The sequence below is a fragment of the Canis lupus genome, chromosome 4, assembly GCF_048164855.1.
Source record: "Canis lupus baileyi chromosome 4, mCanLup2.hap1, whole genome shotgun sequence".
Classification (NCBI taxonomy): domain Eukaryota; kingdom Metazoa; phylum Chordata; class Mammalia; order Carnivora; family Canidae; genus Canis; species Canis lupus.
The window spans coordinates 61,050,799-61,068,693 of record NC_132841.1 but is presented as its reverse complement, the minus strand read 5'-3'; the positions used below and the strand labels follow the sequence as shown (position 1 = coordinate 61,068,693).

The window sequence follows — 17,895 nt, the reverse complement described above, 5'->3', positions numbered from 1 at the left end:
ACTTGATGCAATGAATATAAAAATAAGAGTTCATATCCTCTGGCATGAGATTCACTCAACAAATATTATTATTACATACAAAGCATGAACCAAACCTCGAAGAGTATGTGAGAAGAGGAAACGTAATACTCTTTCCTTGAAGAAACACAATTAAATCCCATTGGGAAAACAAATGTAACTGTGTGCCACAAGGTCACAATGACAGATACTTTTCATGTATACATTACAAAATTGAGTCGTGCTGCAGGGAGATCATTAAGAAGTGCAGACACGCGTATCTCTAGCACAGGATGGAATATGCAACCTTTGAGTCAGAATCATATGTTTAACAAGTAATTCTGTTTTAAAAGAAAATCTGTGACTGAGAAATTGTTGGAAGAGTTTTGCTGATAAAACACATCAAGTTCTTGGGCTATCAAGAGAAAGGGTGGCAATTTGCTATCAACGAGGAAATCTTTCAATGCCACAGAGAATGGTATACTAAAAAAGAGAGAGAGAGAGAATGGTATACTAAGTGAAGTGAAACATTTTAAAGGGGATTGCTTTTGATGCCGAATATAGGACAAAGTACAGCATTGATTAGGGAAATAGGGTCAAGATGGTTAAAGGTCTAAAACGGTCTAAAAAGTTTGGCATATGAAACCAGTGGAAGGATTTAGGGATGTTTGGCCTAATGTATGAAGAGATGGGAATGGCAGCAAACTTTTATCTTGTGGAGGCTCCATAAAGATATCTGCACGTCCTCCAGCCAGCCTAAAAGAAGCGGATGTTTGCTGTTCTTGTCTACCCCACATCCTTCTTCCAGAGGGAACTGCCTTTCTCCCACGCCATATGCTTCTGGTGAAGCTGGCAGTCATGGTGCCTCACCTCTGCCCAGCAACCACAATGTGTCATCCCAGCACGGTGATTGGCCAAGATGAGAGTGACACAGCAAAGCCAGCCAAAGTTCTCCTGTGAGAAAGGGTTTCTTCTCTTGCTCACAAGTTAAGGAAGGTCTAAGAGTCATTTTTCTAATCCTAACCTAAGAATAAATACAGTAAGAACACAGCGTAGGGACAAAGAACACAGCTATCAAGAGAAGAACACAGAGAAATGTACAGAGACAGAGAGGAGATAGACAGAAAGAGGAGGAAGAGACAGAGAAGGAAAGGCAGAGATAAGGAGGAGACAGAGATGAAGGGAGAGAATGAGCCTAGATGGCATTGTTGAAGCCCTGAAGATGGCCTTGTCTGAAGCCAGACTTGTTAGCTAATGGAACCAATCAATTTCTTTTTTGTCACATGCTGCTGAAAAAGATCTTACTAGTATATCATCTGAGAAGCAAGTTGGTCAAAATACTACAGCCAGGAAATTCTTTGGAATATTTACAAGGAAAGCCTTTTTCTTTTTCTTTTTCTTTTTCTTTTTCTTTTTCTTTTTCTTTTTCTTTTTCTTTTCTTTTTATTTATTTATAAGAGACACACACACAGAGAGGCAGACACAGCAGAGGGAGAAGCAGGCTTCACGCAGGGAGCAGAATGTGGGACTCATCCTGGAAGCCCCAGGCTAAAGGCAGCGCTAAACCACTGGGCCACCGGGGCTGCCCGGGAAAGCCCTTTTCAATGGCTTATTTAAAACATAAATCCATTTGAGTAAACTAAAAATATATTCCCTAAAGTCTGTTTCTTGCATATAAAATGAGTGGAATTTGCAGGGAGCTACTATTTATGGTGGTCACCTCAAGGGTTTACTGCTGTGGAGGTGCAAAAGGAGAATGGAAACCTTTTTATGTTCTCCTTGTAAACTGATGGCATTTTTGGCATTTTTTTTTTATATAATGCTCAGGCCTTATGGTCATGCCTGATAAAAACTATGATGATTAGAAAAGAAGCTACTTCAGTGGATCAGGTAGGAGGTCATGAACTAGGGTGGGACCAAGGAAGATGGATGTGAGGCTGAGCAGGAGGAAGAGTGTGCTGATCCTAGGAGATGGTGAGGGCTCCCACAGGGGGTGAATCCAGGGATCCTGTGAGAAAGCAGAGGGGACATATTGACCAGAAAGAGATCTGTGCTCTCTGCCTTGCCCAGGCCTCAGAGGGAATTCCTAACACTAAAGTCAAGAATGTTTTCAGTGACTAGAGAATGTGCTGGTCTAGGAGCACTTTCAGCCAAAGGCTATCATGGATACTGCTACATTCAAGAAGTGTCAACTTCCAGCAAAGAGAAAACTGAAGTTTGAGACATATATTTAAGAAGTTAGCAACAGAGATGTCTCCTGACTCCACTCCAACTGATCACCCAGTCTCACCAGCACCACTCCCAGCTGCGCCCCCATATAATTGTTGTTAATGGTTTGGTGCAATTTCATTCATAATCTCTCTCTCTCTCTCTCTCTCTCTGTGTCACACTCGCTTATGTAAACCCACATACAAACATCTCTTTATTTATTTTATAAAAGCGGAATTATTCTAAACATTAAAATTTGACACTTGCTTTTTTCCCCCCAAAATAATACACCAGCGATATCTTTCTAGGACAAACACATAACTATTTCTCATGATTTTTAGTGGCTGGATTAAAAACAGTCCTCTATTACAGATATTTGGTTGGTTTTCATTCACTACAGAACCTTAGATTCAAAATAATCAACCGTACTATAATGCTTTTAATGCAGTTTTCTAGTCTCCCATGACTCATACTATGTGATGCATGTAGTTTAATTATGCTTTGGAAATTATTTTTAACAAGGCAATAAAATTTTCATTAATAGGGTTCAATTCTCAAAGCACTAAGGAAGCACAGTGGATGGAGCAGTGTAGTTGGGAAAAAGCATTTTATAGTATTAATGGAGTCCTAGATCTTGCTTTGATCCATGGGTCTGCCATCCTGGTGGAATTAAGAATCACAGTGAGCATTCTTGCTTGGGAAGCACTACCCTAGATCAGTTATCCCCACAGACTCATTGTAGTTTCACAGAAGACAAAACATCTTGCCAGGAATTATATGATGAACAATGGCAGCATAGCTCCCTGACACGCTCACTCTGTGCTCTGGCCCAGCCCACTCCAGCCCAGCCCAACTGTCAGGCTGGGAGGTTCACAGCAACAACAGAAGCTAGATGATAAATAAAAGCATACTCTTCCAGGCTAAGATGTTATGTTGTCATGTTCAGAGAGGGCCTTCCATCCCAATGAGAATATCACTGCAGGGACAGGAGATGCTAGAAACAATTGGCAAATGTCCCAGGCCCCCTGAGGAAAACAAGCCAAATGAAATCATTTGACTCCATCTTATTTATGATATCGGAGTTTTTGACGTCCACTTTTAGAGAAGGAAATAGAACTAATGGTGGCACAAAAAGAGACTTTTTGAGAGAATTCCCTCAAAAAGAGAGTGTACCGAACACTCCATTTGTTGAACAGTGTTTACCAAATACCTAAATCAGTATTTGTGTAATTACTGGTTAATTGTTAATTTCCCCATTAAAAAGGTAAGTTCCATGAGGGTGGGACCCTGCCTTATTCATATAGTCACACTTTCTCCCATTGGGGGAGATATTCCACATATGAGTGGAATATAAGAAACAAAACAAATGAACAAACAAACAAACTAAAGAGGCAAAAAACTCCCCAGACTCTTAAATACAGAGAACAAATGGCGGTTGACAGAAGGGCAACAGGAGAGGATGGGTGAAATAGGTAAAAAAGATTAAGAGCTACAAACTTCCAGTTACAAAATGAATAAATCATAGAGATGAAAAGTATGGCATAGGGAATATAGTCAATAAAATTGTAATAACATTGTACAGTGACAGATGGTGGCTACACTTACCGTGGTGAGCATTAAGTAATATATAGAATTATTGAAGTATTGTGTGTACACTTAAAAGTAATATAACACGGCAAGTTAATAATACTCCAATAAAAAGTATAAATGCAAAAAATGTTAGAGAACTGATTTTAATCACAATTGCACTGAATTTTACAAAGAAGAATTGGTTTGATGGGATCAGAGACAGCTTCTGGAAAAAGGAAAGAACTGAGCTAAAATCTGAAAGATAGGCAGGGGAGGGGGGTAAAGGAGTTTTCCAGGCAGAGTGGGGAGCTAAGGTCCTGGGATGGCTGAGCACAGAGCGCTGGAGAGAAAGAAGGCCAGGACAGCTTGCAGCCCAGGGAGTGAGGCTGGCAAAGGGCATCACATAAGGCTGGGGACACGGACAAGACAAATGGCACAAAACCCTACAGGCCAAGGTGTCTGGTCTTGAGCCCCAGTGCGATGACAGCCATGAAAGGGTCTCAGGGAAAGAAGCACTAGATCAGAGTTGCGCAGTGTGAGAGCTTGTAAGAGGGGAGCAGACTGGAGGAGGAAAAAAGAGATGTGGAGAGAACTAGAAGGTTGCTGAAGTGCCTATGCAAGAGATGACATTAGTTTGGACTAGGATGAAAATGATGAAAAGAAACAGAAATAGAGTTGGATCTGTTTAGGAAGGACAATCAGTAGGACTTATTGTTTAAATGCAGAGGATAAGGAAAGACCACATTAATAATACCCAATTTCTGGATAATGCATCTGCTGGAGCAGCTATTCACTGAGGAGGTCCACATTCCGTAAGAAAGATCAGAAGGCGCGTGGATAGTTGTGGGAAACTGAATTAACATCCACTGGCATTGTATCCGTGCCTAGCCAGGCTGAGGCTATGCCTCTGGTGGACTCTCTAACTTAATCCTAACTGCAATCCTATAAAATAGATGCTATTGCCCCCAGGATAGAGATGAGAAAACTGAGACTCAGAAGAGCTTAATAACTTGTCACCGTTCTCAGAGCTAAACATAGGCAGAGCTGGGATTCGAACCCAAATCTCTTCAGTTCTAAAGCAGATGGTTGTTAATGATCAACTCATACTGCTTCATGACAACTCCCTCCCGACTACTAGGGGAGAATTTCATGAATTCAAAAGAACCCGATAGTTCATCTGGAACTCTGAAGCCAAATCTCCCTGTAGGGAAACTTCAGTCCCCTTAGGGCTGCTCAGAGTAAAATTTCCATATCAGGAAGATGATTCTACATGTCCCCCTATTCTTTACTCCCTACTCAGCTCATTCTCTTCCCCTTGCTTTTGCCCAAAACTGAAGGTTACCTCCACTTGCCATGATCACCTCTGCTTTGCCTTCTCCACGTTCCTGTAACACTTTCAGTCTCGGCACTCATTTTGGCAATGATCACATACAGGCAACCCTGTAAGATTTCCTTGTGCCTTACATTTTATTTCTTCTCATGTGAACTTTCATACGCTGTGTAGTGACTGTCTTAGAGACTTTCATGTACTGAAATCAGATTGTTGTAAACAAGTTAATAAACACAGACTTCAAACTATGACATGCTATGGGTCTGGCTGCCAACCAACAGTTCAGTTTTACCAATGACACTATCTGTAGCTATAGAGTCTCATTACATGTGCATTTAACTTCAGCACATTCACCTACATGTTCTTTGTAGAGCAAGAGAAAGAAGTCGCACACTTTAAGTAGAGCTCGCCATTATACTTGCCATTCCAATCAATAAGCACCTGTCCCATGGGATAGGAGATGAATCTGCTGTTCCTGCAGCTGGGTTCAGGCCCTTAGGACCTTCCCCAGTGTGAGTAATTCTCTGGACAGACTCTGATTTTCATGTTTAAAGACACATACTTTGGATGCATGACAATCTCTAATTTTAGTCAACTGCTTTTCCCATCCCACAATTAAAGAAACAGTAACCTAACCCTAGACCGGAGGAAAAATTGGGCCTGTTGGACTCTTTTAGAGACAGGAAAAGTTTGTCACTGGTAATTCTGATAACATATGACTTGCACACCACACTTGCTTTTGGGACTATACCCCTAAGAAACGAACACCGAGATGGTGGCCTATGATCCTGTAATCTTTAAATTATATTCTGCTCTTATTGCGGAATACAAATGTGTAGGAATTGGAAAACAAGTCCTAAGACAGCTGATAAGTGTACATCTCAAACAAATAAGACAAAGATGGAAATCATTAGGCCTCCTGAAGTCAAATGTGAAGAAAAAGAACAAAACTATACAAAAAAATTAAATGCTAGCTTCGCATCCCCCCCCCCCACACACACAAGAAATTAATAGGGATTTTATAATTAACTTTCGGGAAAAGATCCTCCAAGTTGTATGTGCATACCTAGATAAACACATAAAATTATGATACAGACACCTTTTTCCAGAGGAGGTCATGTTTAAACATCAGACTCTTATTCTGAACCAGCCCTACTGACTAGGGGCAGGTGCATTAATTCTTGCTCCCTCCGAGTTTTGTTCACACCATGAGTATAAAATGTAGAGCTCTACAGTAGACCTGATTACCAGTACCTGTCACTATCTAGATTGTGAACTCCCCGCAGGCAGGTTCTAAGCCTTACAAACCTCTGTGTCTGCAAGACCTCGGAGAGGGCTCAACTAAAAAGGAGCCCTTTGCACAGACTGGAAAGTAGGGGAATCAGGGAATAACCAGATCTATCTCTCTGAGATTCATCACTTCTAAGGAATTAGGGAAGAAAGAAAGGCATGGTCCAATAGCCATCAGGTCCTTGCCCCAACATGAAGCTCTGCTGGGCACATGCTCTGCTCTTACCTGTCCAGGGAAATGCAGCACAGGTGAAAAATCGATGCTGTCGTGAGCAGGACATCTAGCGATGTCCGGACAAGGCAAAACATCTCCCCATAAATCCAGATGTCTTGAACCAGCTCAATGGCACCAAAGGGCATCACCAGCACAGAAACTAGCAGATCCACAAAGGCGAGAGATACAATGAAATAATTGGTTTTTATCTTCCTGTGAGTGAAAAAGTAGAAGGGAGAAGGCAGGGGGAAGGGAGGAAAGGAAAGGGAGAGAGAAAGGAGCAAGAGAGGAAAAAGGAGGAGAGGGAAACAAAGAAAGAAGGGAGAGAGACAAAGGAAAGAGGAGTCAAGCACAATATGTTCTGTGAGATTCTCTTTTCCATTCTGTCTCACGGTATGCAAGGTCCAGCCACCCCTGCCTTCTCCAGACCCCTTGCCACCCAAATCCCTCCCATCCTCTTCCCTGAGGCCCCATGAGTGGACTCCCTCCAAGGGCCTCTACACAGTCTGCTTTCTCTCCCTACCTGCCCTTCCCTTCAGGCTGTGGTTTGGTTATTCTCAGGGAACCCCCCCCCCCCACTAGGCTCCCTCCTCACAAATGGTGTTAAATTCCACTGTTTTCCACTCTTTGATTGACTACTGTGTGCCTCACATTTGTGACACTGGTCAGAATTGTGCTTTTACACTTTCTTTGCATCATCCCTGGATTAGGGCCTGCCTTGCTTGGGGAAGAAGGCTACAGATAAGGCAGGACTGCATTTTTTATGCCCCTTTATGGCCTGGTGGCTCTCGATCCAGGCTGAACACTAGAATCACTTGGTGAATTTTTATAAATATTGAGGCCCATGTCTCTCCCCAGATCAATTAGTTCAGAGACTTTGGGTGATTAACCCCCCCTAGCCACTCCTAGGCTCCCAGGGTTTCAGATAAAATATAGGACTCCTAGTTAAGTTGCAATTTCAAACAATGAATAACCATTTAGTATAAGTATGTTTCAAACACTACATAAGACATACTTATACTACACATTAGCAATTTTCAAAAGGTCTTCAGGTGATTTTAATTGCAGCTAAGTTGAGACTCATGAAGTAGAAAGAGCAGAAGACATGAGTTTAAATCCTAGATCAGTCACTGGGCAGTCACCCCTTTTCTGAACCATTGATAAAGTGGGGAGGTTAGATTAAATATGCCCTTAACAGTTATATGTATATATACAGTGATCACACCTATTACCAAAACCCCCAAAGTTGAACACAGGAAAAAAGACGGGACAGAGATGCATGTTAAGTGCTTACATTGGCTACGTCAGTAAAGGGGAATTATGTGTCATCTTTTGCCTGCTCTATTTTACAACATCGTTTCCCTTTTATAATTATAAATTGTAATGGAACTCATAGTTTGGACCCCAGCTCTCCGGGGAGAGCCTAGAACTCCACCCTTGTTTCCTCCTGAGGTCTCCTCCTGCTACTCACCTGAGCTGCCTGTCCCTGCACACAGCCACCATCACCAGCAGGTTCCCCAAGATGGCCATCAGGATAACCGCTGAGAGAAACGTGAGCAGCACGACTTTCTCCACTGAACCAAAACCCTCCTTGGAACTGGAAGAAACACATGCACACACACACACACACACACACACACAGACAGAATTAAAGGAAACTCTGAGATACAGGAAAGAATATTAATTTTTTCCTCACTTATCTTCAGGAAGGTAACTTTACCATTAGCAGCTGTAATACACATTTATTGTGCACCCAGTGTATGCCGCTGTCTATACCTGTCACTTTACATGCTGTCCTAGTTAACTCCTATATAGCAAGGAGAAGGCTAAGAGAGGTGAATTTACTATCTTAAGATCACACAATTATTCTGCAATCAGAGAACTTGTGACCTTCCTTCAGAGCACTGACCTCAGCTCACATTCAGAAATGTGTTTGGTTGACTCCTGTTTTGTGCCTTCCCCAGTCAAATGCAAACTCCACGAAGCAGAGGCCTTGTCTGTTTTATCCGCTGATCAACTCAATTTCAATGCATCACTCATTTTTCAGATGAAGGAAAGATGGCATTGGATGAATGAATGACAGTAACTTGAACCAGGGTCTGTGTGAATACAAAGGCCACCTTGTCTCCTGAACCCCATCCCTGTCCATGCGGAAGCTGCTATGTACAGGTGGGCTGTCCAAGGGAGAGATCATGGCTTGAAGGTTCTAACAAAGTTGATCTGAATAAACTGATCAGATTCTGTGAAGTCCATTGCAAAGACAGCAGCCAATCAATATGTTCAGGTGCTCCTTTCACTGCCCCGAATCCTATTTCTTCTGGTGCCCAACATCCCAGCCCAAGACTGTGTTCTTGTCAATTTCAGCATCCAATTTGGTTCTCTAAACCCTGCCCTCCTAGTGCAAACTCAGCATTTTGTTTTATTGACTTGGAAGCAAGTGTCCCCATCAATGAAAGCATAAAATCTGCAGGCTGTCAAGAAGCTGTGAGAAAGTTTTATTTTTAATAGAGTAGTAATAAAATGTTCTTTTTAAATGAAGTTTCAAAGAACCTCAAAATGCTCAGACACAAACCCTACATTATAATATGGAGAAACAGGTCCAGAGAGGAGAACTGAATTGTCAAAGTATATTAGTGTCTGGTCTGGGAGAAGCTGCTTGTCCTGTGAGCCCACCCCTGGAAACATAGGGTCCCAAGAAGCAAGAAACAACTATCTTTACTGAGCTACTTCAACGGAAAACCAAGATGGCTGTTGGCCCCAAATGGCAGCAGCCCACCAAGTCCTAGCTCTGGCCTCATCCAAAATTTTTTCCAGTATGCCTGGCATGGAAGACAAGGTTATTACAGTGGTTGGAGAACCAGCAAGTTCCTCCACTCTGCTAATAAGTGTTTTGATTAATTGATTGCAGTTATTATGGTTAAGGTTTCATGAAAAGAAATTCAACATATGTTCATCCAAATCACTCTTTCACACCTAAACTCCAACTACCAACATGTTACAAATATTAGATAAGGAAGATTTAATTCGAGAGGAAAAATGCTTCAGTAGGATGATATGGCTATCTCAAATTAATTTGATCTTAGGTTATGTTAATGCATGTATAATGTCTAACAAAGCAGGTGACAGTGGTTTTTCTCCTTGTCCTTCTCAGAGGCTCTGACTGAGAGTCCTTCTGAAACATGTCCTCCCAAAGTCTCTATGCTTGCTGTGCCTTCCTCTTGGACTGCTTCTTTAGTGGCTGGCTTCTTCTCATCATTCAGGTCTCAGATTAAAGTTAATCCCCCTTGCATGTGCCACAGTCAACAAACATTTTGCTTTTCTTTATAGCACTTGTTATCTGAAATGACTTCTGTTGTTGATTATTGTCTGTGTCCCACCCCCACAGAATGACTTCGGTTCTCTTTTTCACAGCAATTCCCAGATCCTAGCACAGTGTCTAATCTGCAATGTATGTGTACAGGTATGTGTAGTACATGGGAAGTACTCAATTATTTTCTAATTAAGTGAAAGAAAGAAAAAAAAAAGTGAAAGAAAGACATATTGTATTCATAATGGTGAGGTTTATTCTTCAATGTCTTTGAAGACTGGTCTTTGAAGGTACAAAGGAGATTTTACCTAGAGAAGAGAAGACACACAGATAAGACACAAAAGCTATTTTTAACTACCTGAAGCCCTGTCAGTTGAAATAAGAGTAGATTTATGCATTCGTTCATTCAACAACATTTTCTGAACACCTACTCTGCAGTAGGCACTGTTGCATGTCTTATGGAAGCAGAAATAAGTGAAACAGAGAATAGACAATGAATAGATAAACGAGAAAATATGTAAAATATCAGCCAGTCATATACACTGTGGTAAAAAAATCTAGGAAGGACAGGAGGACGGGACTGCCAGAGGGGGATGAAGGGTTAGCTATTTAATGGTTGTCAGAGAAGGCACTGTGATAGGATTGTCACAATTGATGCCCTGAAGGCTGCACAACTAAGTGGAACCAGTGATCAGGTTGTAAGCAGTGTTTCTCAACTTACTACATATTAAGACAAATACCATATGATTTAACTCATATATGGAATTTAAGAAACAAAACATAGGGGAAGGGAAAGGAAAAGGAAAATAAAATGAGATAAAAACAGAGAGGGAGGCAATCCATAACAGACTCTTAACTCTAGGAAAGTGAGGGTTGCTGGAGGGGAGATGGGTGGAGGGATAGGGTAACTGGGTGACAGGCACTAAGGACTGTACATGATGCAATGAGCACTGGGTGTTATATGCAAGGATGAATCACTAAATTCTACCCCTGAAACTAATATTACACTATATGTTAGTTAAATTGAATTTATGTTAAAAACACTTTATTTTTTATTTTTTATTTTTTTTAAAACACTTTAAAAAAAAAATCACCTAAGGAGCCTTCACAAATGCTGGTATATGAGCTCCAATCTCAAAAACACTGATTTAATTGGTCTGGATTTTGCAGCCTAAATGTTGGAATTTTTAAAAGCTCTCAAGTGATTCTTATGTGCAGCCAAGGCTGAGAATCACTGCTAGAGGGAGGCCTGGGTGGCTTAGCAGTTGAGCATCTGCCTCTGGCTCAAGGCATGATCCCAGGTCCTGGGATTGAGTCCCATCGGGCTTTCCATGGGGAGTCTGCTTCTCCCTCTGCCTATGTCTCTGCCTCTCTCTGTGTGTTTCTCATGAATGAATGAATAAATGAAATCTTTAAAAAAAAGAGAGAGAATCACTGCTAGAGAAAGGTAAGATTTAGTAATGGATAATAAGGACTTTCTAACAACTGACGATGGTCTGCAATAGCTTCCTGGAGTTGTTTTGAACTCCCAGGCTTAGGAAATGTTTAAGAATACCTAGATGTCAATAAGCCACCACTTAGCAGCCCTTAAGATGGCTATTATAAAAATAAAATAAAACTGAAAAATAACAAGTGTTGATAACCATGTGGGGAAAGTAGAACCCTTTGCACTCTGATAGAAATGTAAAATGGTGCAGTCACTGTGGAAAACCATTTCTCAGAAGATACTTTCTCAAAAGTGTCTTAAAAGACTAATCATGGAATGACAAGATGATCCAGTAATTTCAGTCCTAGGTATATACCCTAAAGAATTGAAAGCAGGGGCATAAATGAATATTTGTATACCTGTGTTTATAGCAACATTATTCACCACAGCCAAAAGGTGGAAACAACCCAAGTGTCCATCAACAGACAAATGGATGAACAAAATGGGATATATACATATTATGGAATATTATTCAGCCAAAAAAAGAAATGAAGTTCTGATACAAGCTATAATTTGGATAAACCTTAAAAACATTATGTTTAGTGAAATGAAATAATGCAGACAAAATGACAGATATGCATGATTCTGCTTATATGAAGAGACTACAATATGCAAATTCACAGAGACAGAGAACAAAATAATGGAGACCAGGGATTTGGGTGAGCAGGGAATGAGAAGTTATTTAGTGAGTACAGAGTTTATGTTAGGAAGAGGAAAAATTCTGGAAATAGATAGTGATGATGGTTGAAGACTTTCATGAATGTACTTACTATCACTGAATTACACATTTAAAATGGTTATTGTACATATTAATGGTAAATTTTATGTTATGTATATTTTATCACAATGAAAAAAGGTTACATGGATGACCACATATCAGGATACTGTATAGGGCTCCTATGTGGGAGGCAGGTTGGACTGGCTGATTTTAGGTTGCTTTCTTGTCTATGGACAATAAGCTGAATAATATTATTCTTGGAACATGGATTCTCCATCAACCACATCTTCATCATTAGAACCATTTCCCCTGTACTGCCTTTCCTTTTGTAGGAGGAAAAAAAAAAAAAAACAGATTCAGGGTATGTAGTGAACACCTCTGGTACCAGAGAATTTATATTTCAAATCCAAAGGATATGTAGGATCAGAGAATCCCAAGTTCTGTATAAAGGTTCATTTGTGGCATGCCAATTAGAAGCTAGAAATAGCTAAACTTTAAACTGTAAGTGACAAGCAAAATTTAGTCACAGAAGCTTTTCTAATTAAACAGAACTGCCCACTGAACTAAATGTAAGTCTAGTAATGATAACTAAAATAAATCAGGAACCATTTCAGCAAAATCTGTGTTAGATCCTTGGGTTACCTTTGACATCATCCAACCACTCCCTGTCAACCACTACTAAGCAGTCCTCATCTGGCCAAAGAGCTGTCCACTCCACTCCACTGGTTCTTTGACAATTATTCTTATGAAAAATTTTCCTTTCTCTTCTTTTTAAAAAAAATATATGTATTTTTATTTTCGAGGGGGGAAAGGAGAGGAAGAGTAGACTGTGCTGAGCATGGAGCCCAATGTGGGGTGCGATTTCACAACCCTGAGATCATGACCTGAGCTGAAACCAAGAATCAGACACTTAACCAACCGTGCCACCCAGGTGCCCCTCCTTTCTCGTCTTTACTTTTTCAGTGATCTCTTGATCTATTAATAAAGAAACACCACAGACTTGTTGGCTCTGTGTAGCATTTTCTCTGTTCTTTTTTTTTTTTTTTTTTTTTTTTTAATTTATTTATGATAGTCACAGAGAGAGAGAGAGAGAGGCAGAGGCATAGGCAGAGGGAGAAGCAGGCTCCATGCACCGGGAGCCCGACATGGGATTCGATCCTGGATCTCCAGGATCGCGCCCTGGGCCAAAGGCAGGCGCCAAACCGCTGCGCCACCCAGGGATCCCTCTCTGCTCTTAATAGGAGGAAATATATAAAGATAATTCTGGATAAATTTCCACATAGGTTAGTACATAAAAATAAATTATAAATGATAAAATATAATAAAATAATCATTGTTATTAACATCAGAAGCCCATATAGTGACAACAGCTAAAGAAGTTTTAAGTTTGTTACATTATCCAGAACAATTGGTTTCAAGGTCACATCTTTGTCCCTTCCCTATCCACGGACACTTAGGCTGCTTCCATATCTTGGCTCGTGTAAATAATGTTGCAGTAAACATAGAGGTACATGTATCTTTGCAAAATAATGTGTTCATTTTCTTTGGGTAAATACCCAGAAGTGAAATTATGGATTGTATGTTATTTCTATTTGTAATTTCTTGAGGATCTTCCATACTGTTTTGCGTGGTGGCTGCACCAATTTACATTCCTGCCAGCAGTGCACAAGGGCTCCTTTTTCTCTACATGCTCACCAGCACTTGTTATTTCTTGTCTTTTTGATGCTAGCCACTCTGACAGGTGTGATCTTAGAGCATTTACTTTAGAAAACTTGTAATTGTAAATTCTTTCTATGGCCCTTTGGGATATAAATATTTTTAAAAGCTTCTTTCCAGTTTTACAAGCCAGGACTGTCTTTCTCACAGACCTAGCAGTCGTTCCTTTGAAATGTTATCATTAGGGAAGACAGAGCCCCTGCTTCCCAGTTTCTATGGGAGGGTAGGAGCCTAATTTCCATGGACACATTGCCCCAAATTATAAAACTACCTTCTGTTTCTTTTGGGTAAGGCCAGATAGCAAACACAGATGGCCTATGAGGCCCACCCACACTCCATTCCTGAAAACCTCTCCTGTCCTTTGTTTCAGTGAAACTGAGTTCAGACTGCATTCTGGTTTCTCTCCCCAATAGCAACAGCCTTGAAAAAGTTGTCCTTATCTGTTTAATTTTGTCCAGTGCAATTTTTGCTTTGACAGTATACATCACTTTCACAACAATTATGTCATTTGTGTACAGTCTTCATCACCTTTATTAGTTGCCATGAATAAAACCCATGACAGTCACAGTACATCTAGGAGGCTTAAGCTCAGACAATATTTGTGTAGGTAATATTTCTTATGCAAATTAATTTTTAAAAGCCTTTTTAGGTAAAGTAAAATAGCAGAGTCCATGGGTATCCTGTTTTCCTCTATACCAATAACTTCAGAAATATTGTAACTGTAACCTTTCTAAAGCATATGTCATTTCCTTTAAATATAGGCGCTTGTTTTCTGGGTGTCTTGAGAGCCTAATGCACAAACAATGGCCAGACTCTATATAACAATAAAACTCCCAACTGGCAATGCCTGCCACAATCAGCCCAGAAAGGTCAGAACTTATCCAATGACTGCCAACCTCTGTATTTTTTCCTTCCTACCGGCTTCCAACTCAAGCCCAACCACAGAAAGAAAGACAAATATGCCCCCCAAACCAATGACATGAGAGGGTCCCCTTCTTGTTAGCTTACCTCTTGCCTTCCTGTGTCAACAACCTCCAATCAGAGAACAGCTAAAGCCCTGGTGTTTTCTTTTCTTTTTTAAGATTTAATTTATTTATTCATGAGACACACACACACAGAGAGGGGGGGGGGGGAGCAGAGACACAGGCAGAGGGAGAAGCAGGCTCCATTTCGTGCAGGGAGCCTGACGTGGGACTCGATCCCAGGTCTCCAGGACCACACCCTGGGCTGAAGGCAGGGCTAAACCACTGAGCCACCTGGGCTGTCCCTGGTGTTTTCTTTATAAGCGTTTGCAGTCTCATGTCTGACTCTGTGTCTTTGCGAACCGCAAGTGATGATGACTGGCCCCCAACCCCATTGGTATAGTCTCTGTGGAATGCCCCTGTTCTCATTCACATGGTCCTCACTTACTCCCACATTCTGGATATATTCTAGGCATGTTCCACTGACTTGGAATCCTATTATTTTCAAATACTTTGGGGGAGTATTTATTAATATATGCTTTATGTTACTTTGGGATCTAAATGGTAAGTTTTCAGATCTTCCAGTTAGCTTTTTTTCTTTTAGTATTTTTTTTCCTTAAAAGATTTTTTTTTTAAGGAAGGACTAAATATGATCATTCATATAAAACTGTTCCATTGTAAGAGCATCAGAGCAGTGTGCTCCAAAATCACCACGGAGTATCAAAGTTTGGTTAAAACACAGATTGCTGAGTCCACCTACACAATTTCTAATTCAGTACATCTGGAGTGGGGCCCTAAATCTGCATTTCTAACAAGTCCCTGGGTGATGTGGCAGTGGGCCTTGGGGCCACACTTTGGAAACTGCTGAGCTAGAGCACTGTTACAGAATGCCCTTTACCCCACACTCATTTCTCCACTGCAAGTAACTTTTTTTTTGCTCCTACTTGTGGAACTTCCTGCTTGGAAGTGGGGAAATTCCGACATTGATTTATCAAGCACTTACTACATGGCAAACAATGCACTAGGGAAGTTTTCGATGCTGCCTCATTTCATCCTCACAATTACAGTGTAATCTAGTATCATGATGTCCTTTGTCCAAAGACACTGGTGCTCAGCATGGTCGGGAAATAAGACCCTACAGCTATCAAGTGGCGTACCTGGGATTTAAACCTATGTACTCTGATTGCAAGCCCAGTACTTTTCCCACCAGATTTTAAACAAGCTCATTTGAAATTGAATAAAATTCCTTTAAAAAAACTGCTAAAGTTTTACTTTTTGTCTACAGACATAATAAACAACATGTTGATGATGACCGCTAATATGCCTTGTGAAAATACACTAGCTATAGAAAACGGTAGAGATAAAAAAAATCTTTATGGGAAGAAGATTATGCAGAATGGAGTTTCTATGCAAGTCTAAAAAAAAAAAGAAAAAAAAAACACCTCTTTTTGATTGTTTTGAAGACCCTACAGAGGAGGGTGGGAGAGTGGTGGGTGGTTGATGCACAGCTGATGAAGGTCAGGTATTTTTCAAATGCAAACTTGTGGAGGAAAATTCTAGTGGCAAGCTTTTAATAGGCTCTTCGAGTTCCTCAAAGATCACACATACAGGGCATGAGAAAAACTTCAAAGCCCTTAGAGTCTCTGTCTGTATAGACTATAATGGGAGTTCAAAGCTGCAAGAACACAAAGTATATCAGGATCAAAGACACTGTTTTCCGAGGCCATGCCTGAATGCAAAGCCAAGCCAGGACTGAGGTGACAAGGTGAGACCTACAGTTGGGAAGATTGTCGCTGCTGCACAACATGTTAACTACTGGGGTTTCCATTCGTTTTGGAAATAAAATGCTAAATGACAGTGTCAGTTAATTATACCCTAGAGGTGTGTCTCACTTTAAGAAAGTCCATTCTTCCAAGATTGGAACTGAGCAAACACCTTAAGAGACAATTTTTTTTCTATACAGTATATATATATATTTTTTATCTATACACAAATTCAGGGTAGGGTCTCTGGTCTGTTTTGCAAACACGTCTTTGCCCACAGAGGGTACCTAATGCCCATCAGGTACAGAAATGTGTTCCTTTGGAGTAAGACAAGGGGCATGTTTTCAATATTTGGCTGATCATTCCCTCGAAATTACCCTTGTGGTTACAAGAAATCCAGCCCAGGGGAAAAAAATGTGGGCATATAAGGCCTCTCCCCTGTAGTCAATCATTTACCCCAAGGATAAGGGCTCAAGGAAAAGCGGAATTTCCCATACTCTGATAACAACCTGCTCCCCATCCGTCTGCTATAGTTGGTCCCCTGTCATTGGGCCCAGTTGCTAATGGAGCCAGCTTTGCATATTTTGCCAGGGTCCAGGCTTGCCGTTGCTCAGTATTAGGATTTCTCACCTCACCTCTGCTCTGAGAGTGTAGAACTTCTCTACTCACATGAAAGAAGAAACTGCCTGGTGTTGCTTTACTACAGGGACAGCCAAACAATGGCCAATGAGCCAAATCCAGCCCACTGCCTGTATTTGTAAACAAAATTTCATTGGAACAAGGTCACACTTAATCACTTATGCATCTTCTATGGCTGCTTTCCATGACAAAGACAGAGCTGAGGAATTATGATGGAGTCTGTGTGGATACATAGAAGCTGAAATTATTTATTCTGATCCTCTCTGAAATGAGTTTGATGACTGAAACTAAAATGAGTTTGGTCTAAAGAAGAATATGCTGTGGAGATATTAGGATCTATGAGAACCTACTAAAAGAAATCTATTTCACTGGGAGTCATTCATTCCTCTGGATCTGTTCACTAAGTGGAAAGAAACATTATTCCACTTGACCACGCCAGACACCAGGCATCTGACTCCATTCTCCCCCTTTACCTAAGCCACTACCTACTTTGAGTAGCTTTCCAAACTCTTCACTCCTCTCCAGTCCACCGTCAATACCCTAATGAAGTCCTTCTGTTATATATGCAGAGATTACTATAGCCACTCATGTTCCACTGACTACTGTGTCTCCAGTAGGGCAGGTCTAATTGAATTTTTTGTGTTCCTCACTTCAACCTTGCCTCCCATTTCAATAAGCAGCCTATTTTCCCATTGC

The 17,895-nt window shown here is 40.8% G+C and overlaps 1 protein-coding gene across 5 annotated transcripts in view; it reads right to left on the bottom strand.

Moving 5' to 3' along the window:
* Positions 1 to 17,895, bottom strand: part of HTR4 (5-hydroxytryptamine receptor 4) — a 173,400-nt gene that overhangs the window by 74,569 nt on the left and 80,936 nt on the right. For all 5 annotated transcript variants that reach the window (XM_072824593.1, XM_072824594.1, XM_072824596.1 and 2 more), the window contains exons 3-4: positions 8,080 to 8,205; positions 6,621 to 6,821 (exon numbers count right to left, since the gene is read on the bottom strand). In XM_072824593.1, coding sequence (XP_072680694.1) covers positions 6,621 to 6,821; positions 8,080 to 8,205 — 327 coding nt within the window. The remainder of the gene's footprint in view (positions 1 to 6,620; positions 6,822 to 8,079; positions 8,206 to 17,895) is intronic.